Consider the following 24,615-nt stretch of genomic DNA (forward strand, 5'->3'; position numbering starts at 1 on the left):
TGTGGGTGGTAAAATACAAGTGAAAATACTGACAAAGATTGCAGTAATGTAAATGATTCATTACAATCACACTGGATTTAAAGTAGGAATTCGGTAGGACTCCAACAATAAGAAAACAATAAGCAAAATAAGTTTTATTGACAATGAAAACAAAACTGGCATTATATCATTAGATGTACAAAAACCATTTGATAAAAATAAAGCATTCTTTCCATTAAAATACTATATTATAGCAACTATTATAACTATATAATATGTAACTATTATATAACTATTATAACTATATAAAATACTATATTAAAATACTACAAAAGCCCCTTTCCTTAATATGATCTGTAAAAATATAGTATCAGTAAAACCAAGAGTTAGCAGTATTCATAATGAGAAACGCTTCTCCAACAAATTCAGGAGGGAAGCAAAGGATACCTACTATCATTATTATTATTTTAATATATATTAAAAAATATGAGTCATAGCAAAACAAGAACTGAATGTACTAAGTAAGAATAAGGAGACAAAATTTTCTCCATTGATCAATGGACAAATGAATTAAGCTGCAAATCTCTACCACGGTTGAATAAGGTGCTAAGTATTATATGATTTACCATTATTAGCTAATCAATTGTTAAAATTAATCAGAAAAACTGCTTCAGCAAAATCATGCACACCTGTTCTTGTAGTCATTTTCCATAATTCTCCTTCATCCATTGGAATGTTTTACCCATTTGGCCTTTCCTTTGCCTGGACCTCCCCCTAGGGCTCGGACCCTGCTCCAGGGACCCTGGGCTTGGGCAGGTCAGCTCTCTCCAATTTCTCCACAAAATGGAAATCTCCCTGAAGCCAGGGGCTGTCTTGTATTTTTTCAGTCCTCAGCACAGTTCCTAACACATACTGAGTCCAGGTACACGGGTCTCACTGGCATTCCATGGGCATGGCTCTGCCCTCAGAAGCAAACAGTCCTCACCCTAGAAAAGCAAGGCATCACCAGCCTAACCCCAGAGGCCCTGGAGAAGTTGACTGTTTCTCATCCATCCCCTTGATCCTCTCAGATCAGGTCCCTCATTTCTTCCCCCAAACCTGCTCATTCTCTGGAGCTCTGTTACGTCTCTAAGGTCATTAGCCAGGCAGACAAAGGTCCTCCAGCTACACACAAGTCCTAGTGGGGTTTGCTGGCCCCTTATTCAGATGCCTGATATCCTGTTGGCCTTCAAGCTGCAGCATCACCAGAGAGAGACTATCAGCTTTCCTTGGAGAGCTGCAGCCCCAGGCTGACCACCACTAATGGAACACCTGCCATAGGGCAGGGAAGGAAGACCCCAAAGTTGAAAAAGACATCTCTCCCCGGTGTCTGGGAGTTCCTGCATTAAGAGAGATATAAGACTTGTTGGCTGAATGAACAAGGGTCTAAATGGAAAGCTCAGAGAGTTTGGAATCAATTGGATGGTGCCCAGACAAAGGAGTCAGGGTCTAAAGACACACAGACTACCCTAAGGGCAGATCATCCAATGGCTCCTCAAGACAAGTGCAGAAAAAGCCCACTTCTCAGGAAGCCAGGAAGAAGGAGGAAGAGGAGAGGCAGCTAGGTGGTGCAGTGGACAGAGCACTGGCCCTGGAGTCAGGAGGACCTCAGTTCAAATTCGCCTTCAGACACTTAATAATTACCAAAAAACATCACCTGTACAAAAATATTATAGCAGCCCTGTTGTGGTGGCAAAGAATTGGAAATCAAGTAAATGACCTTCATTTGGGGAATGGCTTAACAAACTGTGGTCTATCTATGTCATGAACATTGTTGTTCTATTAGAAATCAGGAGGGACAGGAATTCAGGGAAGCCTGAAGGGATTTGCATGAACTGATGCTGAGTGAGATGAGCAGAACCAGAAAAACACTGTATATCCTAACAGCAACATGAGGGTAATGATCAACCCTGATAGACTTGCTCATTCCATCACTGCAACAAGCAGGGACAATTTTGGGATATCTGTGATGGAGAATACCATCTGTATCCAGAGAAAGAATTGTGGACTTTGAACAAAGACCAATGACTATTACCTTCAAATTAGAAAAAAAACGTTATCTTATTATGTAATTTTACTATCTCATGCTTTATTTTTCTTCTCATCACATTCAACTGAGATCGATGTATAACATGGAAACAATGTAAAGACTAACAGACTGCCTTCTGTGGGGGGTGGGGGAGGGAAGCAAGAATGGGGGGATTGTAAAACAAAATCAATAAAATCTTTCAAAAAATAACTACCTAGCTGTGTGACCTTGAGCAAGTCACTTAACCCCATTCCCTTGCAAAAAAAAAGGAGGGAAAGGACAAGAGCTCATTCAGCAGGGAATGGGCTTACAGAGACAGGAGCATCTATTCCCTGCGGCCAGCTCCGGGAATGAGTCCAATCATGGCAGAAAACCATTTGGAATGATGCCGAGAGAGTGACTAATCTGAGGGCAGCCTTTGGCTCAGAGAGCCTGCTGGGAAGCAAACCTGCCCCAAAGAGATCACAGGGGAAAGGGTCCACAGGCACAAAACTATTCACAGAAGACTTTTGGCAGAAGCAAAGAACAAGAAGAAAGTAGACGTCACCACGAATGAACTTTGACTAAACAGGTTCTGGTCAAGGGACATAGCTGTTCTGTGAGAAGGGTCAACTCTTGGTGGACCAAGGGAAGCCAAGCCAGGAAAACAACGTATCTAGTGAAGGGTCTCGGCTGGAACAAGGCTGCATTGATGAATGACCTCTTGATCCTAAAGAAGAGCTGAGAGCGCTCCCCCCCTTTATTCAGGGGACTGGATGGGGGGGGGGGCTAAGAGTACAGAATACTATTGATCTGATGTTCTAGGCTCAAGCCAAGCCAAGACAAAAGTAAAACCAGTCCCTCCCTGCCTTGGAGGAGTTCTGCCCGGCATGTCTCCACACACAGCAGACCCCAGCATCACTGAGCAGAGGCAATTAGTCTGAAGGAACCAATGGATTCTAAGGGGCAGGAAGGAGAAGGACCATCAGGGCAGTGCCAGCAAGCAGCTTTGAAGACAGGAGGTAGATGGAGGTTTCCATGTGTGAAGGGCCAACAAGAGGAGTCGACATTCCATCCTCAGAGTGAGAGGAATATGACCCCCAACCAGAATCAGCTGACACTTCCTTTCAGAAACACACTGATTATATAAAGGGCTTTAGTTTAAAATGCACAAAAATCTTGTTATCAATCCAATTACACACAAAAAAATGGGTTATTCCCACCATTCTGGAAGCTCATTTTACATGGATATAAGGGAGACATTGTACTTGGAAGAATGAAACTTTGGATAATTCCGAGATTTTTCCAGCCTCCTGACATTGCTAATAATTGAGGCCTCAGCCACTGAACAGATCCTCCCTGGGGGGAGAAATGGGAAAATGAGTCACAAAAAAATGAAGAGGAACAGAGAGAAGGGGCCCCACCCCTGTCCCTTAGCCAAAATCGAAGTAACCCTCCCCTCCCCTAATTCAAGGATGCTGGGTAGAGTATAAAAATATTTACCTAAAATGGATAGTCAAAAAACAAAAAACCAAATAAGAGACAGAAACAGGGCAAAGTTATGGGGGGGGGCATATTATTTAATTTTGTTTTCATGATGAAAAATGTTTTGAGAGGATCAAAACCAACCAGCCTTGGAAGAAAACCCTAACCCACTGGAGGCTCCCAGGCAGCAACGTTCCTGGCCTCATCCTTCTGGCACCACAAGGGAACGGTGGTCACCAGTGGTCTTTACACCATTTTGGTCTTTAAGCCACAGGCTAAAAGTTGTTTTTCCTTTTTAAATGATTTCATCCAAAGCCCAGTAAATCTTCCCAACATAATAAATGCCATATTTTTTCCTTTATTGAAAGTCAGAGTAATTTAAGAATCTTTCAGCATGACAAGGCAAAGGATTCCTAATTATGGTAAATGTGTGCACGGCGAACTAGAGATTACACCTAATGGGGCGTCAGCTCTTTTCCCTGAATGTTAATGCATTTGAGTCTCATCCTGGGGAGGGCAGCCAGGGTGGCATCATTCCCTTCCTCCACAACTGGGGCCCGCCGCTTCTCCTCTCTTCCTCTGCCTCTCCAGATCAGGGAAGAGAACTATAGGAACAGAACCCCCTCAGGGGAGCCAGCAGGGCTCCCCCAAAGAGCAGACTGGGCACTGTCAGACTTCACCCTCTGAGGAAACATTCTCCACCTCTCTACTCCGACTTGACTACTATGTACACCAGACTTCTACCTCCAGTTGCCATTTATTTGCAGATTATTAAGGGTATAATTCTGAGAGAAGGTCATAAATAATCATATGTCATTCAGCCCCTGACATTCCAAGTATTCAATTAATTTTATTTTTGCCTGTGCTCTTAGAGTCACCAATGTTTAATCAGGTTTTCATTATGTTCTTTGGCAAAACGATCACAAAAAAAGGGTTCCTTCATAACCAAAAGAAAAGAAAACCTTTGCCCTTTTGAGTTTTTAACTTCTTCAGGTGAGTCCTTTAGACACAAATGGTCTCCTTTGCCCTGGGCCAAACTTTTTCTGCCCCACAGAGATCTGAGAGTGACCTAGAACTGAGGTTGAAACACTCAAAGATGTTTAGAAATTGTCCTGAAACGCTCTCTCTTCAGAGCTGGCTCCCTCACCTCCCACCCTCTTCGGAGACCCTCCCAGGACCCTTGTGGCCTGCCCTCTCTGGCAGCAGCACCCACTCTACTGCCAGAGACAGTCACCTACCACCATAACCTGCCGTCTCAGCTGCTGATGAGGATCTTCCCAAAGGGCACTCCTTGGCTTGGTGGCCTTCATTAGAAAGCCTCCGATGGGCCATACTTAGGCCACCAGACCTCTGCCACTGGACTGTCCCCCCACCCCGCCACAGACACACATACTCTATGACTAGTCCCACCAGGAGCCTCCATCCTCCTCTCCTGACCTCTCCCAGCCCCAGTCATCCCGCTTCCTGGGCTTCCCTGCAGACTTAGCTCAAGTCCCACCTTCCACAGGAGACCTTTCCCAAAGATCTCTGCAGCATTGGGCTGGTTCCACCTCCCAACTACTTCAGCTATCAACAGCCCTCCAAGTCCCTCTGACTGAGGCCAGCCCTCGACTCTCATTCTTGCCAGGGTCTCACAAAGCTGCTCCTCCTCTCCCCATCACTCAGCACTGCCCATCTCTCATGGTCCAAAATACTGCTATCATTGCTCCTCTCTTCCTATCTTACCCTGCCCCCCAAGCTCGTCCCATCCTCCTCCTGACTAATAGGCCCTCTGCGCCTCGTTCTTCTCCCGGACCACCCTTGATGCTCTGGGCTCCCGTTTCTCCTATCTCAACCCCGACGCTTTGGATGACCAGCTCATCCATCCGCTCCCAGAGGGAGCTCCCACAAACCTAGGTCCTTTGGTCTCTGCTGGGCCATCCCTTGGGGTCGGCGATCCTTTCCACCTTTCCTGACTTTCTGGTATTCCCAGTAAGCACACCACCCACTCTGACTCCTACTTCACCGACTTCCTCAGCCAAGAAGTCCTTCTCCCCCAACTTGCCTTCCTCCTATCTTGCTCGGGCCTCAGATGCAGCCTCTCAGTGGTCAAGGCTCATTCCTCTCCATCAGCTCCTGGTCCCATCCTCTTCAGAACTTCACCTTAATCATTCCCCTACTTTCTCTTAAGTTGAGTCTTCTTGTCCCTGGATCCTCCTTCTCCCAGACCTCCAAGCAGCCTGGGGCCTTCCTCCCAGATAACTTCTGCCTACACTGGAACGCCTGGAAAGGTCTGCAGGGTCTTCATCGCCGCCATTCCTTCCCTCCCAAGCCTCAGACATGCAGCTGCTTCATACCAGGCCAGGGAAATTCTCCGTGTTAAGCAGTGGTCTGGTCTTCATCCTACTTGACCTCTCCAGGGCTTTGACCCAGGCAACCTCTCTGTCCGCCCTCTGTCTATGGCTCTGCCCCAACCTTAACTCTCTCTCCTTGCTGCCGGGGCTGGGGCCTTTCTTTTCTCACCAACCTCTGGCTCAGGAATCCTTCTGGGGCCTGGGGCTTCAAGGGTCTGTTGGCATAAGAATGGTGGGAAGAATGAACTCCACATGTGTCTAGCCGTGTAGCCCAGAGGCACGCCCAAATCCCTGCAGAGGGCACATCATCCTTCCTGCCACCCAGGTTGGCAGGCTCAGAATTCCCCAGGGGTTCTCCCCTTGTCCTCATACCACCCCCACCTGCTCTGAGCCCATCTCTCTAGGTGACTGTGTCTCTCAACCCCACCTTCTGAGTCCCTCGGCCTGAACTCTCTCCGGCTCCTTGTTGCTGCCCCCCAACTAGTCCTCCTTGAGGTCGGCTGCCAGGCTGGTATCTCTAGAGCACTGTTCTGTCCATGACAGCCTCCCACTCCAAGAGCTCCCTTCGTGGAACCAACAGATTGTCCGACTTCCTGGAGTCTTCCATCAATTATTCCTCTTCATGTGGCTGGTGCTGCTGCCAGGATGGCATCTCCTGCCTTCTGACCTGGTCCTGAAGCTGCCACCTCAGACTCTCTGGGGTACTGGCCCTTGCCAGCCACATCCTGAACAGTACCCCCCTATTCATTTCTTTTCTGAGTCTTTGTCCTGATGGCAACAAGATGTCTCTGGTCAATAAGGTATCATCCCCTATACCCTAGTAAGCAAGCCTGGCTCAAGTCTTCAGGGCCTGATGCCCACATGCCAGGATAAAGGCTGGAAGGACACACCAGAAGGGAGGAAGCAACTTCCCCTTGGACTTGGCGCCTCAGATTCAAATCCTGCCTCCTGCACTTTGGAGTCATGTGACCACTGGCAGCTGCCTTAACAGAGAGGGGGTCCGGGGAGTGTGAGGCCGACTGCAGTTTCCGCTACTACCAGAAGTTTGCTTTGGCTCCCAGAGGACACAGGGAAGTTCTCATGGAGAAGGGAGTGAGCTGATCCTGGGGGCCAGGGAGCAGCTTCCAAAAGCCCCTGGGGCCTCCCAGGGACCCACCTCTAGAGGTCGGTCCCTGAGCCAGATTTCAGGGAACATGGGAATGAAGAAAAGGAAGCCTCCCTCAGGGTGTCTCTGGCTTGGCTCCATCCCATGGGCGACAGCTTGCTGGCAGCAGTGAGCACACAAGGCTTCCATGACACTGCTCCCCAAGGGGCTGCCTTGGCAGGGGGCAGCATCCTTCCGGCCTGGAGGCAGGTGGATGGGAGGCCTTCCTTTCCAGGAAGCCGACGGTCTATTCACGGTTCAGAACAGTCGCTACAGCCACCACCTCTTGGAAAGGCCCCGGCCTCTTGGGGCATGGCCCCAGCTCAGCCACTCTCCTCCAGGCAGGCAGTGTTTAGGAAGCCCCTCCTGGGCTAGGCCCTACTGAACATGGGCACTCCATGTGAGGGAGCACCTTTCTCTCCATGACCTCCAAGAAGCCACAGACGAAGCTGACCAAGAAAGGGTATCACTGTGGTCCCCACACCTCAAAAGAGTCTCAACTGTGCTGAGGAGGCCTCCGAGGTCCAGTCTGGGGCAAAGGACGGTCCATATGGCCCAACAAGAGGCCAGACCACCCACTACAGCCTTTCACAGGCCTAGCACCATTCTAACAGAGTAGCCCCAGCTTTAGGGGATGAAGGATGGGTCTGAGGCAATCCCTGGTGACCCTGGGAAGTCACAAGCTCTCTGGGCCCAAGCCTCCACCTCTCTGAAATGAGGGGTTGGATCCTGCAGTCACCATGCCAGCTGCATGCCCCACTAGACAGGACACCAGATTGGAACTCGTTTCTCAAAGGAACTCCAGAAGCAAAATGACCAAGGAGGGCCCTTTTCACTCCAGAATTCTCTAGTCCTGTGGCAGCAGCAGGGACCGAGGGTGAAATTCTGCTATTCATTTTGGGGTGCCCTCAAACTAAGAACAGTCTTTACCAACTAAAATCAGTTCAATTGGATTGGAAATGCTCAAGCCTCTCTTAGCTGGAAGGCTGCAGTCCCATGCCCAGGCTGGACCTACCCAGCTGGACCTGTCCAGGCTAGGCCAGGAAGGGCTCCTACCCTGAATGGCTAGTGTCCTCTGGGAGAACAATCAATCTCCTGAGGCATCCCCACCCTCTCTCGGCTGCCAGGGGGCCACGAAATTTTGCTCTCTGCTCCAAAGTTAGGGGAGAGCCTGGTAGGCTTTGGAGGGTGGCCCAGGGCTTTCCAGAGTGGACACCTGTGTCCCCCGCCTGCGGCGGCTGCCTCCACCAGCTGCCTCCACCGCTGTCCAACAGCGCCATCTGCCTGCCGCAGTGCTCCAGACAGCCGGAGAGGCCAGGGCAGAGCCCACAGACACCCACAGACATAGCCACACTCACCTACAGACACACACACTCACAGACACACAAACACACACTCACAGACACACACAGAGACACAGACACATGCACTCACACATAGACACACACTCACCTACAGACACACATGCACTCACACACAGACACACTCAACCAGACATGCACACATTCACACACATACACACACTCACACACACACACACACACTCACCTACAGACACACACACACACAGACACACACTCACAGACACATACAGACACACACTCACCTAAAGACACAAATGCACTCAGACACACATAAAACACATACACAGACACATACATTCACTCACACACAGACACATACACTTACCTACAGACACACTCACGCACAGACACTCTCACATACACAGATACATAACACACAGACACAGACACACACACTCACCTACAGACACACATAACACACCTACATAGACACACACAACACACCTACATAGACACACACAGACACACACTCACCTACAGACACACACTCAAAGACACACAGACACATACACAGAGACACAGATACATTCACCCACAGACACACACAGAGACACAGACACATACACTCACACAGACATACACAGACACACACTCACCTACAGACACACACGCACTCACACACAGACACACATACTCATCCACAGGCACACACACTCACACACATACACATGCTCACACAGAGAGACACAAAAAATACACACTCACCTACAGACACATGTGCTCACACACAGACACACACTCACCTACAGACACACACACATACAGACACACACACCTACAGACACATACAGACACAACACACACTCACCTACAGAAACACACACTCACACACAGACACACATAAAACACACACTCACCTACAGACACACATACTCACACACAGACACACACTCTCACATACATAGATACATAACACACAGACACACATACATAGACACACATTCACCTACAGACACACATAACACACCCTACACAGACACACAAACACACAGATACACTCACTCACCTACAGACACACATGCACTCACACACAGACACACATAAAACACAGACACATACACTCACACACACACACTCAGACACATACAGGCACACACCTACAGACACTCTCACATACACAGATACATGACACACACACTCACCTACAGACACACATAACACACCTACAGACACACACACACACACTCACCTACAGACACACTCTTACATACACAGATACATAACACACAGACACACTCACCTACAGACACACATAACACACCTACAGAGACACACATATTCACCTACAGACACACTCTTACATACACAGATACATAACACACAGACACACACACACAGACACACTCACCTACAGACACACATAACACACCTACACAGACACACACACAGACACACTCACCTACAGACACACACACGCACACACACACACACACACACACACACACACACACACTCTTGTGACAACAGAGAACTGGATAGAACATGGTGCTACAGGGCAATGGCCAAAGAACAAAAGAGCTGGGATCGAGAGAGGAGAGGAAAAGTGAGACAAGAAGGCCTCAGGGGCCTAGGGAAGCTGGGTCAGTACCTCTGACAGGGCAGGCATGAACGAAGACCCCACTCCTGCAATAGGGAGACGACCCATGAACAGAGGCCAAGGAGCACCAGCAATGAAGGAGCACCTTCACCCCAAGCCAGCACACTCCCCACCACCACATTGCCTCTACCCAGATCAGAAACTGAGGCAGGTCAGAAACTGAGGGTCTAAGGGAGTTTCAGGCCCAGAACCTTCTGGGCTCTGCGGCCATCTCTCTCTGACCCCAGTCGTGTGGCTACCCAGGGTTAGGAAACTCGTGGTCTTTGGCATCTGTGCCCCAGAGCTCCCCTGCACATGCCCTTCACAGCCAGCCATGGGGAGGGGAGGCCTAAAGCAGCAGCAGTCCGACGATCAGGATGCTCAGGGGTAAGTCACAGAAAGTCTGGGCTCCCGTCTCTGGTGCCGGCATCAAGAGCCAGACCCAAGAGAGCACCCCCTGAAGTTTGCTCAGCACTTCCATCAGACCCTCCCTCTTTGGATCCGGCCCCATCGGAAGGCCAGAGTCATTTAGAAACATTTTTCTTCTTGGCCACTGGATGGCACCCACTCCTAATAATGCCAGATGGCTCAGCCATCTCGTCCTCTAGGCCCTCTGAGCCCCTCTCCATTGCCCTCACCCTTCTGATCGAGCCCCACGCTGTGCCCCGGCCCCCCAGGGTCACCTTAGGGCCGCTCCAGGAGCAGCACCAGGGTCTGCTGGGGAATGGTGGGGGCACAAGGGGAGGGCGCTCTCCGTGGTGCTGCAGTAGCCCTTGGTGACAGCGCCATCATCTCAGGAAGAGGGCGCTCTGCCACCACAGAAGAAGGCCCCAGGCTCTGTAGTCCCAGTGCCACCACAAGCCAGGCAGTGCCTCCCCCCACAACAGCCTTGGATTTAAGAACTTTGCACATGTCCCTGTGCACACATCTTTATATTTACATCTGGCACCTACGTCACTTTGTCCTGATGCTGCCAGCATCTCGATATGCTCGTGCTGACCTCCCCTACCGGAGCAGGAGCCCATCGCTAGCAGGCCTGGGTTCAATCTCTGTCCTCCTATCCCCAGCGCTGAGCCCACCCGCTGGCCCAGAGCAAGCTCTTCATCAACAATGTTTGACTAATTCATAGCAGCATTATTGATTATTGAAAGCAAAACAAAGCTGGAAGCCACCCAGCAGGTCCACAGCAGAACCTCAGGGCATATGATTCAATCAACTAAAAAGATCAAGAAATATGGGGTGGGACCTCTCCCAATTCCCAGTGGGAACTGTGGGTTTAGAAAAATAAGTGAGGGGCTAATACAGCCCGTCCATAACCGAAAAGTCACTAATGAGGACTTGAAGGAAGTGACTACATGAGGAAAATCATTACCATGCGAGGCATCACCAAGCTGGGTTAGGGGGTAGAAGGAAGGTTTCTGTGGAACCCACTGTGTCAGAAGCCCAGTGAGCACACGACCAATCTCATTTCACTGGATCCTCACAACAACTCTGCGATATTATTATCCTCAACTTACAGATGAAGAAACTGAGGCAAACAGAGAGTCAAATAGCTAGTCAGTGCCTGAGGCTAGATTTGAACTTGAGCTTTCCAGATTCTAGGCCCATGATTCTGTGCCTGGTGGCACCACTCACTGCCTTAGTCAGGTCCATAAATGTTTAATGATTTACTGTCTGGTTTGGAGGCTCAGCAGCCCAGAATACGTAAAAGGCCGGAAGGAAAGGGAAAGCATTTCCTGAAGACTCAGGGGATTACTGGGGTGGTGAAGGGAGCTGCTGAGGGGGGAGGAGCCCCTCGAGGGTCCCAGAGGAGCCCAGTTAAGTGCCCCCCTTGTATCTAGAGGTAGAGTATGTTTGTGAAGGTCCTTCTCTTAATACAGGCATTTCATTTATTTATTCATTCTCCATGCTCTTTGCCTTCCTCTAGAAAATCTTCAGTGAGAAAACCTCCTTCCCAAATGTGGTGCCCCGTGAGCAGTACAACACAACACAGCCCTTGGGGCCTCTCTCACCTCTACACCTTTAGGGCAAGGGCCCTCTTGATGGGGCCCAAGGTGGTGCCACCTCATCTGCTACCACCTCAAAACATGGACCAGCCTGGAGCTTAAGTCTCAGCTCCTCGGATCTTCAGACAAATTACTAACTCCTGAACCCATGCAGCCAAAATATCGAACACAAGTATCAGAACTGCCATGTGTCCCAGCCTAAGCGAACCTCATTCGCTTCAGCCCAGTGCTTTGTCCTGGCAGGCCCCTTTGATGCTTGACTTAGTCATCCCGCAGGGAAGTGAGCCCGCCTAGCTCTGGGTCAGGTGTAATCTGAACAGCAGGCCTTCGAAGCCAGTAGAGAAGCCTTAGGTAAGAATGTGAAGCCACACAGGACCAGATGGAGAGCTGCTCCAGAGACCCTCTTCCAAGCACTCTCCCCTTTGGACCCTAAAAAGCAATTCACTTAGTCCATCTAACTGGACAATGACTTGATCACATCTGTTCATGCTTTCTATAGGAATAGCATGTGGTACATTATTAAAAGCTCTGGTAAAGCCAGGGGGACTGTCAGGAGGTATGCCCCTAGCTTCCTAAGTAAATAACCCTGACAAACCAGAAGGAAAAGTCTGGGGGGGGGGGGTGCTGCTCTGGAAGAGTCCAGAAGCCAGAAGGCTGGGGGGGAGCATGGCTTCCTCTTCTGAACAGCACTTAGTCCTCTCCTTCCTGACACCTGCAGAGCTTTGCCAAGAATCAAAGTCAAGTTCACTGGCCTGTAGTTTCCCAAAGTCATTCAGGACACGAACCCCTCCCTGGCTTGGCACTAGGACCTCATCATCTGAGATCACCAAATGTCACCTACTCTTGGTCCAGATCTCTTTGCAATTGTCTTTTTCTTCATTTCTTGTATTCCATCCATGGGCTACAGCTAGATTCAGAGCCTTGAGAAAGGGGAGGCTGTCCTCCTCACATGCCCCTACCACCAGAGAACTGCTGGCGCAGGTGCCCAATCAGAAGCACCTTTGGATGTGTCCCCATGGACACTGGGCTAGCCTGACCATGCTCAGAGGACACAGGCCTTCTCTTTTTCTCTTTGTCTGTCCATCTTTCTGTCTCTGTGTCTCTCCATCTCCATCTCACTCACTCCCTCTCCAGTGGCTAGAGGGAGGTGCAGGGAGGAAAAAGTTCTTGATAAATGAAAAAACTCTATAAACTGAAAACAGCTGCTCTCTCAGGCCTAGAGGGTGCAGCTTGCCTGGGCCAGGGAAGAGCAAAGAGTGGGCAGGTTGACAGCAGGTTGGCAGCAGGTGCTCTCACTAGTCTGTCTCCTACTGATCTTGGAGACTGAGTCCTGTTGGCCATCGAGAGGCACTGTTGGTAGAGAAAATGGAAGGCAAGGGTCCAGCAGCCCAAACCCCCTCACTGCTCTATGTCCTCAGTTTCCCCATAATGTCTACAATACAAAATGAAACAGAAACTACCCTTGGTTTGTTTTCTTGCCCTTGGATAGCCCTAGCTTGTCCTGGGTGTCACCAAGACTGGCACTACTATGAGATGCAACCCCTGCCAGCTCTGTTCTCTGCCAGTCCCAGCCCCACCTTTCAGTTCAGCCAGCTCCTCTGAGCTCCAGGAATTCTGTTATCACCCTCTGTCCACTCTCCAACACCTTGGGACACACATGGCTCCCTATTGCTTATTGGATTAAAAAAGAAACTATTGATGTTTATTGAGTAGAGGAATGATACGGTCAGGTGTGGACTGAAGGAAAGTAGCTCTTAAAGCCTTACTCCCCTGGCCCTGCCCCAAGCCTCCAACTTGAGAGGCCACTGATCCTCCTCCCATAGCCTGTGACCAAGCTGAACCTCATTGGTGGCATTCCCTCTTGGTCTTCATGCCCCCTACCTATAATGTAGTCCCTCCAAGATGTGGCTGAGGTGCCATCTTGGGAGTGAAGCCTTCTTCAACTCTCCCTCCCAAGTGGCTCCATGTCTACACAGTGTGTCTGTCCCCATTTATTCACTTCCTATGGATTTTACATGTACCTGTCATCTCCCTGTCCTTAGGAAGAAGGATTTCATTCTTTGCCCTTCTATTCCCACACCTAACACAGTGCCTGGCTCATGGTCAGCACTTTGGATTCTGACTGATGCAGTGACCACCCAGGACTCTGAGGACTGGTGAGGAAACCTGTTCCCCACCTCCTATCAGAGGCAAGGGTCTGAGGTACAGAATGATACATGCAGCTTTGGATAAGGCAAATGTAGGGTCTATTTTGATTGATTCTGAATATTTGTTACAAAAGTTTTGTTTTTTTCTCTTTTTTCAATAGAGAAGGAGATAAGAGGAGGAAAAAATAGATATTTTTTTAGGTTTGTTTTTTGCAAGGCAAATGGAGTTAAGTGACTTGTCCAAGGTCACACAGCTAGATAATTATTAAGTGTCTGAGACCGGATTTGAACCCAGGTACTCCTGACTCCAGGGCCAGTGCTTTATCCACTGTGCCACCTAGTCGCCCCTTCTAGTCTTTTTTTCTAAAAATAAAAACAACTGAAATTTTGAGTCGATATTGTTTAGTCCCTTGAATAGAAGGATGGGGCCTAGATGTGCAGTTTCATTAGCACAAGGCATTCCAAAGGAGGAAAGCACCCACCTTCTTTGCCCCTGAGAGTTCTCCAGTCCCCTGAAGAAGCAGGTGAAATATTTACCCAGGGTCACGGGCAAATGGCCACAGGCAGACACATGCCTGGCCTCATGGGAGCTCCACGGACCTCTCTCCAGGAATGGAAGGCATTCCCACAGAGGTTCTCTCCAGGAAACCTGTTCGCCAGAGAGCAATCAATGCTCCAAGGAAACTGGAACCTGCAGCTCAATCAATACCAGGGAATGGTCGTTTGTCAACCAAAGGAAATGCAGACGTATCCTAGTTATCAGGGACCAAATCAAGGCAGAAGGTGTACCTTGCGCTGCCATCGACCCAGTGGAAAGTGGAAACTCCCTCGGGTTTTTTGGGCAAGCAGATCTTCACCAAGTCTGTGTACCAACATAAAGATCGATCTCTTTGGGAATTCTGAAAACTGTAACGGGGAGAAGCATTTGTATGTCAGTGGAATTGCTCTGCCGGTTTCATAATTACTATAAAATGGGAACTGGTGATGGATGGTTGAGGAAGAAGGGCTACCCACCAGGAGGACTTCTGGAAGGGAGTCTCTGGCTGTCTGACTCTCCTCTCCACCTGCCATCTGCTGCTGTCTCTGTCTGTCTGCTGTCTCTGTCTGTCTGTCTGTCACTCCTCTCCTCTCTACCCCCCCATCTGCTTCTGTCTCTTCTCTCTCTCTCTCTCTCTCTCTCTCTCTCTCTCTCTCTCTCTCTCTCTCTCTCTCTCTGCTTCTCTATGGCTGTCTCTCTCTCTGTCTCTGTCTGCCTCTCTGTCTCTGTCTCTCTGTTTCTCTGTCCATCTCTCTCTGCTTCTCTGTCTCTCTCCCCCATCAGTCTCTCCCTGTCTGTCTCAGTCTGTCTCTCTCTCTCTGTCTCTCTTTGTCTCTCTGTCTGCTTCTCTCTGTCTGTCTCTATCAGTCTCTGTCTCTCTCTCTCCCCCCTCCCTCCTTTTCCCTATCTCTCATCTCTGTCTATCCCTCATGGATCTCTCGTCCCTCCCAGTTTTGGAACACCCACCACCTCCTGGATCTCCTCTTCCCTTTCTGACAGCTCTTTCTCTGTCTCCTATGCTGGATCCTCCCCAAGTCACACCCTTTAACCACGGGGGTCCCAAAGAGCTTTGTCCTGGACCCTCTCTCTCCAGACCACTTCCCTGGAGGACTGAATGATCATCTCTATGTAGATGATTATCCAAGTCACCTTTCCTGCCCCAAACTCTCTCCTGACCTCCAGTCCTGCACCCCTAGTTGCCTTTCAAACCTCCCAAACTGGATGTCCACCCTCCATTCAGTACACACACACACACACACACACACACCACCACCACCACCACCACCAACTACAACAGACCCCAGCAGCTTCCTATATTGATTCTACAGAATCAATCACAAGATGCTCTCCTTGGCCCTTCCTAATGCACCCCCTCCTCCCTTTCTAGTCTTATACTAACTCCTAGAGTGTGTTCTTTCCCCACTGCCCCCCCCCACCCCAGCCTCCTGGTTGTAAGGTGAACAAGACCCTCCATCTCTCAGCAGTTGAGATTTTCTCTGGCCATCCCCAGCCTTGTGGAGGGCTCTCCTCATTTCTATCTCCTGGCTTCCTTCGAATCCCAACTAAAACCCCTCCCCCTCTTCATTCTGGAGCCTTCCTCTGTTCCTTCCTTCCCCTCGATCCTGTCGAGAGCTTGCTTTGCACCCATTTGTTTGTCTGTTGACTCCCCACCAGATTGGAAGCTCCTGGAGCGCAGGGACTGATTGTATTTTGCGTCTTTTGGTATCCTCAGTACCTAGCAAAGGGTCTGGCTCACAGAAAATTTCAGGAGGAGGTACCCAGCAGGAAGCCAAACATATCTGCTCAAACACCAAAGCAGACTGCCATTCAGGCGGACTCCCCAGGACTCCATTTGGGGGATTTTTTGGCAGATATCCTGCAGTGCTCTGCCATTTCCTGGACCCAGCAGGGTGAAGTGACTTGCCCAGGGCCAAACAGCTAGAAGCGTCTGAAGCAAATCTGAACTCGGGTCTTCCTGATTCCAGGCCTGTGCTATCTAGCGGTCCCCACCAAAGCAGAACAATGCCCTGGGTGGCCACCGTCAAGGCCTCCTGAACAAGCAGCAGATGAGCAGAACAAACTCCCTGTTGGCCACAAGGGGGAAGTGTTGGCCACAAATGGGGGCTCTGGTTAACTAAAATGTAGCAAGAGATGGGGGGGGTCTGTCTTTTTTTTTAAATGTCCCATCTCAGACAACCTTAAACAATGAGAATGCCTTCATGAGGAATGCCCACCCGGGTCAGGGCACCCTTCCCCATGTTCCTCCCACTGTGCTGCTCACACAATGAACCTTTAGCCATCTGACCTGAAAAGGCAGTTGAGCCAGACTTTCCAGGGCGAGCCCCTGAAGCTTAGGGCAGTCTGAGGGCCACCGGGGTTGCCAGGAGCGGAGGGTAGGACTCCAAGGCTGCACACAGCAAAAGCCTGAATCCAGCAGTGGAACCCGGACACGATGAGAAATAAACAAACGCTCCCTTGGCCTAACACAATCCCAGCCAGGCACTCCTCCAGTATCCCAGGAACCCCATGGACAACCCTCCCTTGGCCCGCCGGGTGCCCTTCAGGCAGGTTCCCCTGGGCATTCCGGGGAGCATGCGACCCTCTGATGCTGCCACTGCTAAGAATCTCCCCACAACTGAAGACCGGGGACAAAGGGAAGCAGGATCTCTACAGTGAGCTCAAAGTCTGTCACCCGATAAACTATCATGCCGATAAACCGGACAAATGAGCCACATCCTTCAGGACCCTCTGCCAGGGTCTCCCAGTCTTCACCCCTTCTCAAAGACTAAAGGACTGAACAAGAGGGAACACCTGGGGGCCAGGGGCCCCACTCCACCCTCAGGGAGCACTTCCTCTATGGGGAGGTCAGAAGAGCCAGATGATCTCAGGAGACAATTAGGGCTGGCAAGGAAGGTGGGGAAAGGTGGAATGGGCAGTTGGAGGAAGAAGGGTGGACAGGCTGGGGTTGGGAGAAGAACCAGAACACAGCTTGAGGGTGGAGGCCAGAGCCAGGTCGGAGAAGGCTTTCACTGCCCAGCCGAGGACTCGGGCAAGAGGGAGAAGCCAAGTGAGGGGGCCAGATGAGTTGCTGGTTACAACTGACACCCTCCATGGCAGAAGATGCCAATGACCCAAGCCAGCAGGAACGAACACATGTCCCCTGGGAATGCACAAAGAGCCACCCAGGTAAATTTGTTGCTTTTTGGATGACTTGGCGCATGACCTAATATATCCGGAGATGGGGCACAGGCTTGCATGCTGGTCTCCCAGATGGGAGGCCCAAGACTGCCCTGGAACCCGGGTCTCCTGGAGCTCTGCCCCACTCACTGCTCAACCTGAAGCTTGTTCCGGTCAATACGCCCTTACCTCGAAGGCTGCTTTTGCGGCGTTTAAGGCGAAGGCCCCTGTGCTGGAAGGAGGAGTCGGATGAGCGAGGGGCCACCCCGAGGATGGCTTCCTTCCGTTAGTCAGCCAGTTTGCAACTGGACATGGAAAGCTTCACTCTGAGGAACCAAAGAAACAGACACTAACTTTAATATCTTAGTAAATTAAATTGAAGGCTGAGACCATTTTCACAACAGCCCATGTCAAAAGCATCTCCTGGGAAGGGGGGCCTCAGCCAAAGAGGCCTTGAGCAGACAATCTCCCTTTGGAAGGGGTTCCTGCCAAATGGTGGGAATGGACCCCAGGTTTTAGGCATTTACCTTTCAAACCCGGGGACTCCACATACAAACCGACCCATCCAACAGGGAAAGGCATCTGCCCAGAGGGAGCAGGGCACTGGTCAACACTGCAGCCTGCCTCACTTCTAGCTCTGCTAGTCATGATGCTCACTGGTGACCACAGGGGCACCACTAACCCAGCACATCTGGTTGGACCACTGCATCTCTGCTCCTAAGGATCCCAGAGACATCCCCAAACCCAACAGGCTCACCAAGGAGTGGCTTTGCCTCAATCCCTGCTCACCTCCCAATGTCCCCTATGTTCCAGACCAGGGTACCACCATCATGCCAGGCATCCAGGGTTCACAGCCTGTCCCTCTTCAACTCTTACTTCTCAGTTCAAGGCCCTTCCCAACCTGGTTCCATCCTGCCTTTCCAGATTGCTCTCCTCTAAGGCCCAGCTCAAGTCACCCAGCCTCATTCAGAGGGCGCTTCTTGAATCACTGGTCAGACTGCTGCCCTGCCCCGGTCCCTCACTCTTTATGTTGAGGCTATCTTATCTTATCTATGTTTCTCTGTGGACAGACTAGACTCCTCCAGGATAGCCCCCCCCCTCTCCCTTGGCCTGGCAGAGGAGACACGAATGAGCCCTGGAGTTCATGCATGGGGATACGGGGGAGCTTCTCCAACAAGCCACCCCCAAAAAAGTGGTCAGAGTACCCTTTCCCAGCCACCATGCCCCCCTTCACTTCCTAGCATACAAGTGCCAGTTACCCAATATAGAAAGACACTACGAGTGGAGACCGGTTATCTAAGAAAAGAACAAATCCCAAATGGGAAGCCAAGCTGATGGGCACTGGAGGACACCAAGGCCCTGTAGAAGGTGACAGTTCACAGGAAACCATGAGGGGAGGGGACAGAAGTTTCACCACGCATGCAGTCTAAATGAAGATGACCTGCTGTCTGACAGAGCCCAGTGAGATGAGACCGATGGAGGCTCCCAGAACGGGGGGGGGGGGGGGGAAGGCTGGCTTCAAGGTCAAAGGAAGCTTTAAGGGTTATAAGCATAGTTTGAACATGAATGGATTTACTCCTAGCATAAATTGTGAGGAAGGTAAAATATATGGTCTAAAGTGAATTATAGGGAGAGAGGGCAGGGCCCAGAGTCAGAAAAGCTCCTCTTCCTGAGTTCAAATCAGGCCACAGACACTCACCAGCAGAGTGACCCTGGGCAGGTCATTTCACCTTGTCTGCCTCAGTTTCCTCATCTGTAAAGTGAGAAGGACATGGCACACCACTCAAGTATCTTTGTCAAAAAAAAACATCAAATGGGATCATGGAGAGATGGACACAACTGAAAAATGACTCATCAACAGCCACAGATGAAGTATTTTCTATTAGAACAGGGGTGGGGAACTTTTATTCTGCCAAGAGTTGTCTGAATATTTATGACATCATTCTTGGGCTATATTGCTCATACATTTAATTAATTCACCCCTAAAAAGTACTAGATTTATTGAATTTCAAGTCCCCTCCCACACTCCCCTCTACCCCCTATCTCCCTCACCCCCTTGCAATTGCCTTGACAGCATCAGCCCAATAGGACCTGCATGCAGAAAGGCTGTCCAACACCTATATTACTTATTTGAATCAGACCCTTTTAGAATACAGGGTACCCCAGGGGAGGCACCTGCCCTCAGAGCCTCTGCACCACCAGCTGATTGAGATTATCACCCCCATCCCCCCAAAAACTCAGCCTTCCTTCCCACTCGAAGGGCCAAGCCTCTCCTGCTTCTTGCAGATACCTCAACCCAGCAGAAAGGAGCCATGTCCACCTTCCCTCAAGGAATAAGCTCTGGATTCACGGGCCTCAGTCAGTCTCTTTCAAAACAGTAAAAAGAAGCAGGTGCTCTCTAAGCATCCAGTATGAGAGCCACAGTAGGAGCCCCCCAGCAAAGCACCCAAACATCCTTCTAAATCAGGACCCATGCTCTTCCTGGACTCTTTGGCACTGAAGAAGTGGGGAAGCCTAGGGATCCTTTCTTAAAATCCCACTTTTAAATGCACATAGGATTACAAAGGAAGCCCATTCCACTGACACACAACTATCAAAAAGTAAAAGAAAAGGCCACAAGGCCCAGGTAGGATACCCGGTAGGATGACCTTGATGCTTGGGATTGAGCCTTTTAGTGGAGTCATGTCTGGTCATAGAGGTATCCTGGTGAAGAGGCAAGCCCCCCCCCCCAAGAGGACTGGGCAGCCCCTCAGAGGAGACCGGAGCAGTGGGAATGGGGTCCAGGGGATCAGTCGGAGAATGTCCATTAGCATCAGAAAGTGGAGCTAGGCAAAACCGGAGCATTTTCCTAGAAATTGGCTGGACAGGCTATCATTTTTTTTTTGTTTTGTTTTAGGTCTTTTGCAAGGCAATGGGGTTAAGTGGCTTGCCCAAGGCCACAGAGCTAGGTAATTATTAAGTGTCTGAGGTCAAATTTGAACTCAGGTACTCCTGACTCCAGGGCCAGTGCTCTATCCATTGTACCACCTAGCCGCCCCAGGCTATCAATCTTTTAAAAAGTCTGCTTAGCCTCTTACTAAACAAAAGATGACCATGTCTTACATAAGAAAAATTTGGGAAAAAAAGCAGTTGCTTCATTTCACAATGAACAAGTCAATGGACTAGACAAATGGCAAAATACCCAGATTACTGCTGATAAAAGGACCAAGCAGCATCTGCCACCATTTTTCTGGGCACTTGCTTCTGGGCCTCCCATGCGTCAGAGAAGAACTGGAGAGGAGGTCTGGCTGTGTGTCCATGAGCCCGACCATCCGCCTCACCCACAGTGTGGTCAGTGAACAAGGCATCTTCGGTGCTGTCTTGACAAAATGCAAAATCAATTTCCTAGTGCACTAATGTAATATATTTTCTAAATAGAAGGTATTTTCAGCTCCCTGTCTAATTAGCGTGAGCAAGCCTTGATGATCTGACAAATTCTGCTTCCAGTGGCATGCACTTCAAATGTCCTTGAGCCTCCAGCTAGTCTGGCTGCGAATGGCCAGGAAGAATTTGTTGACTGCTTCCTGAGATCTGCCCAACAGGGCTAAAATGAGTTGGAAAACTTGGCAACAGCCTAGACAGAGAATTGCATACGTGGAAAATCTCTATTCACCACAAGACTTAGAGCATGCTTTTCTGACGGCCACAACCATGGGTGAGTAACCGCAGAACCACTATCAAAGGAAGAATACCAAACTACAAGTACATGAGAAAAATCCTCAAATAAAAGAAAGGCAAATCCAAACACCCCTTCTCTCTCCCTCTCCTTCCCCCACTTCCAACCCCGCTCCCAGCCCCTGAAGGACTTCACTGTCTGCTCTCCTGCAGCACCTTGAAGCCCACTGGGCCTTTCCATCTGACATGTTATGGACCCTCTTAACAGAGAGAATAAGCTCTCTGAAAGCAGGGACTCCAAGGCTTTCCTATGGTTCCCACAATGCTTTACACACTGTTTGGTACATAATGAGACTAAATAAATGCCTTTTCATTCCATTACACTTTGGCAAAGATGACAAAAGACAGGACTGGAAGGACTGGAAGGACTGGACAAGCTGTGGAAAGGACTCCCTGATGCACTGTTGGCAAACTTTGAAGAGAGTCAACCCTTTGAAAAAGCAGCTTGGGATGAAACTAAGAAAGTGATGAAAATGTCTATGCTCTTTGAGCCAGAGAGGTCACTGCTACAGCCCAAGGAGGTCAGACAAAGAAAGGCTCTAGGTACCAGATGCTGGAAGGGGTTATCATTTTCTTTTCCAGCTCATTTTATAGATGAGGAAGTGAGGCAAACAGGGTTAAGTGACTTTCCCAGGTCACACAGCTAGTGAATGTCTGAGGCTGGATTTGAACTCAGGGATCCCTGTGCCACCTAGCAACCCTACCACTTTTTGAATTGTCTTTAAAAAAAAAATAGCAACTTTATTTTGCTTCTTTCTATTAGCTTCAGTAAACGTCTTTCATTTCTCTGTTAGTAGGATAGTCCCTTGGGGATCATGCCAAAGCTGGAAAAGAGAGGTAAGGGTTCTGGGAGGGTCAACTTTAAGTTATGATGTAATTAGACTTAATAAAGGCTTTGTTCTCTGAGGAGTCTTTCTTTTGGTCAGTGATCTCATTAAGGGAGGGGCCTAGCTATGGAATCTCTGGGTCAAAGAGTATAGACTTTTAAACACTTTATTTGCATAATTCCAAATTGTTTTCTAGAAGACTAGTTAAACACATCCAAAGCTGCAGCAACAAAGCATTGGTATATCCAACTTTACCTGTAATTCCACCTAAGAAGTAACCATTTGGTCTCCTCTCCTGGCTCTTAGGCCTAGTGACCTTGGAAGGGCATTTTACCCTTGGCTTTCTCATCCTGGAAGTGGTTTTTTCATCTGATTGGTTGGTTCTTTCCAAAGCTTTCATTTTAAGGAAAGTTTTCTATTTCTATCTTGCATATGGACACCTAATAAACATAAATTAAAATCAAGGTAGCCCAATGGACAGAGTCCTAGAATCAGGAAAAGCTCTCCTTTTTGTCATTTTTCAGTTGTTCAGTCAGGTCCAATTCTCCATGACCTCATTTGGGGTTTTCTGGAGAAGCTGGTCATTTCCTTCCCCAGTGGATTCATTTTCTCAGGGAATCATAAGTTAAATGACTTGTCCAGGGTCACAGAGGTAGGAAGCATCTAAAGTTAGAGTTGAACTCAGGTCTTCTTGACTCCAGTCTCAGTGTTCTATCTATTGAGTCACCAGCTGCCTCTAAGACTCATCTTCCTAAGTTCAAATGAACTGGAGAAAGAAATGGCAAACCACTGCAATGCTGTCAAGAAAACCCCACATGGGGTCACAAAGTGTTGGAGATCACTAAAACACCAGAACAAGACAGAAGGTCAGAAGTAGTAGCAGTCACCACAAGCACTACCTTCTCTGCTTTCTGAAGAGTCTGCCCCGCATCACCCTATAGCAAGAGTGTATGGGGGGCAGCTAGGTGGCACAGTGGATAGAGCACCTGCCCTGGAGTCAGGAGTACCTGAGTTCAAATCTGGCCTCAGACACTTAATATTTGCCTAGCTGTGTGAACTGGGCAAGCCACTTAACCCCATTGCCTTACCCCCCCCCAAAAAAAAACTAAAAAGAAAAAAAAAAGAGTGCATGGAAATGAGAAATATCTCCCCACCCAAGGCTCCCAACTCCCTTGCTGCTTCTTGGGTAGCCCATGTTTGAGCCACCTCCTGCCCCAAGATGGTCTCCCAGAGAACAGGTCAGGATGGTGTTTTTTAGTTTGGGTTTTGTTTTCTTGCTTTTTTTTTTAATCCCTACTACCAGACCCAAGGTGTTTGGCATAAAGTAGGTTCTAAGAAATGCTAAGTGACTGGAGTTGACTTGACAAGAGCAAACACCCATCAAGTACATGCCACCACCTCAAACCCTGGAAGATGCAGGCCCTGAGAGAGAAAAATAGAAAGAGACAGACACAGAGATGGAGAGACGTAAAGATGCCAAGAGACAAAGAGAGAGAGAGAGAGAGAGAGAGAGAGAGACTTTCTCCTGGTTTTCCTCCTTCTCTGGCCACTTGCTGGATTCTCCTCCAGATCACTTCTTCTCATTGCAAATGTCCCCCAGGGTTCTGTCTTCTCTTCTCCCCCTATACTACCTCCCTTGGGATCTCATCAGTTCCCAAGTTTTTAATCATCATCTTTATTCAGATGATTCTCAAATCTATGTTTCCTGCCCCCAAACTCTTTGCTGGGCTTCAATCTCACTTCTCCCACTGCCTTTCAGACATACTGAACTGTATTCCTATAGATACTTTAAATCTGATATGTTCAAAATATGTTATTATCTTTCCCCCTAAACATTCTCTTCACTATGACAGAGTGTAACAACCCCCTCCAAGTCCCAAAGGCCTGAATCTAGAAGCCATTCTGGACTCCTCACACTCTCTCCCTTCCCATATCCAATATGGTGAAAAGGTCTACCAATTTCACCTCTGCCACAACTCTTGCAGGTCTCACCTTTGAGAATCTCCCCAATGCCTCCTCTTCTTGGCTCTGACTCGGCCCCTCCCCTGGGACACCCTCACCACCTCACACCTGGACCCTGGCAATAGCTGCTAGACCTGTCCACCTCAAGTGTCTCCCCAATTCCATCTGCCTTCCATTCGGCCACCAAAGTAATTTTCCTAAGGCACAATTTCAGCCATCCCATCCCACCCTTACTCTGCATTCAGTAAGTTCCAGGGGCTCATTATTGTCTCCAGGATCAAATCCGAAATACTCCTTTCAGCATCCATAGCCCTTC

The 24,615-nt window shown here is 49.3% G+C and overlaps 1 protein-coding gene across 2 annotated transcripts in view; it reads right to left on the reverse strand.

Moving 5' to 3' along the window:
• Positions 1-24,615, reverse strand: part of ADARB1 (adenosine deaminase RNA specific B1) — a 169,531-nt gene that overhangs the window by 90,754 nt on the left and 54,162 nt on the right. Inside the window, exons 2-3 of one of the 2 annotated variants that reach the window (XM_074189940.1) lie at positions 17,986-18,122; positions 14,871-14,987 (exon numbers count right to left, since the gene is read on the reverse strand). In XM_074189940.1, coding sequence (XP_074046041.1) covers positions 14,871-14,883 — 13 coding nt within the window. In that variant the 5' untranslated portion in view covers positions 14,884-14,987; positions 17,986-18,122. The remainder of the gene's footprint in view (positions 1-14,870; positions 14,988-17,985; positions 18,123-24,615) is intronic. The other variant, XM_074189941.1, reaches the window with a different exon arrangement.

This window comes from Macrotis lagotis, chromosome 5, assembly GCF_037893015.1.
Source record: "Macrotis lagotis isolate mMagLag1 chromosome 5, bilby.v1.9.chrom.fasta, whole genome shotgun sequence".
Lineage (NCBI taxonomy): Eukaryota > Metazoa > Chordata > Mammalia > Peramelemorphia > Peramelidae > Macrotis > Macrotis lagotis.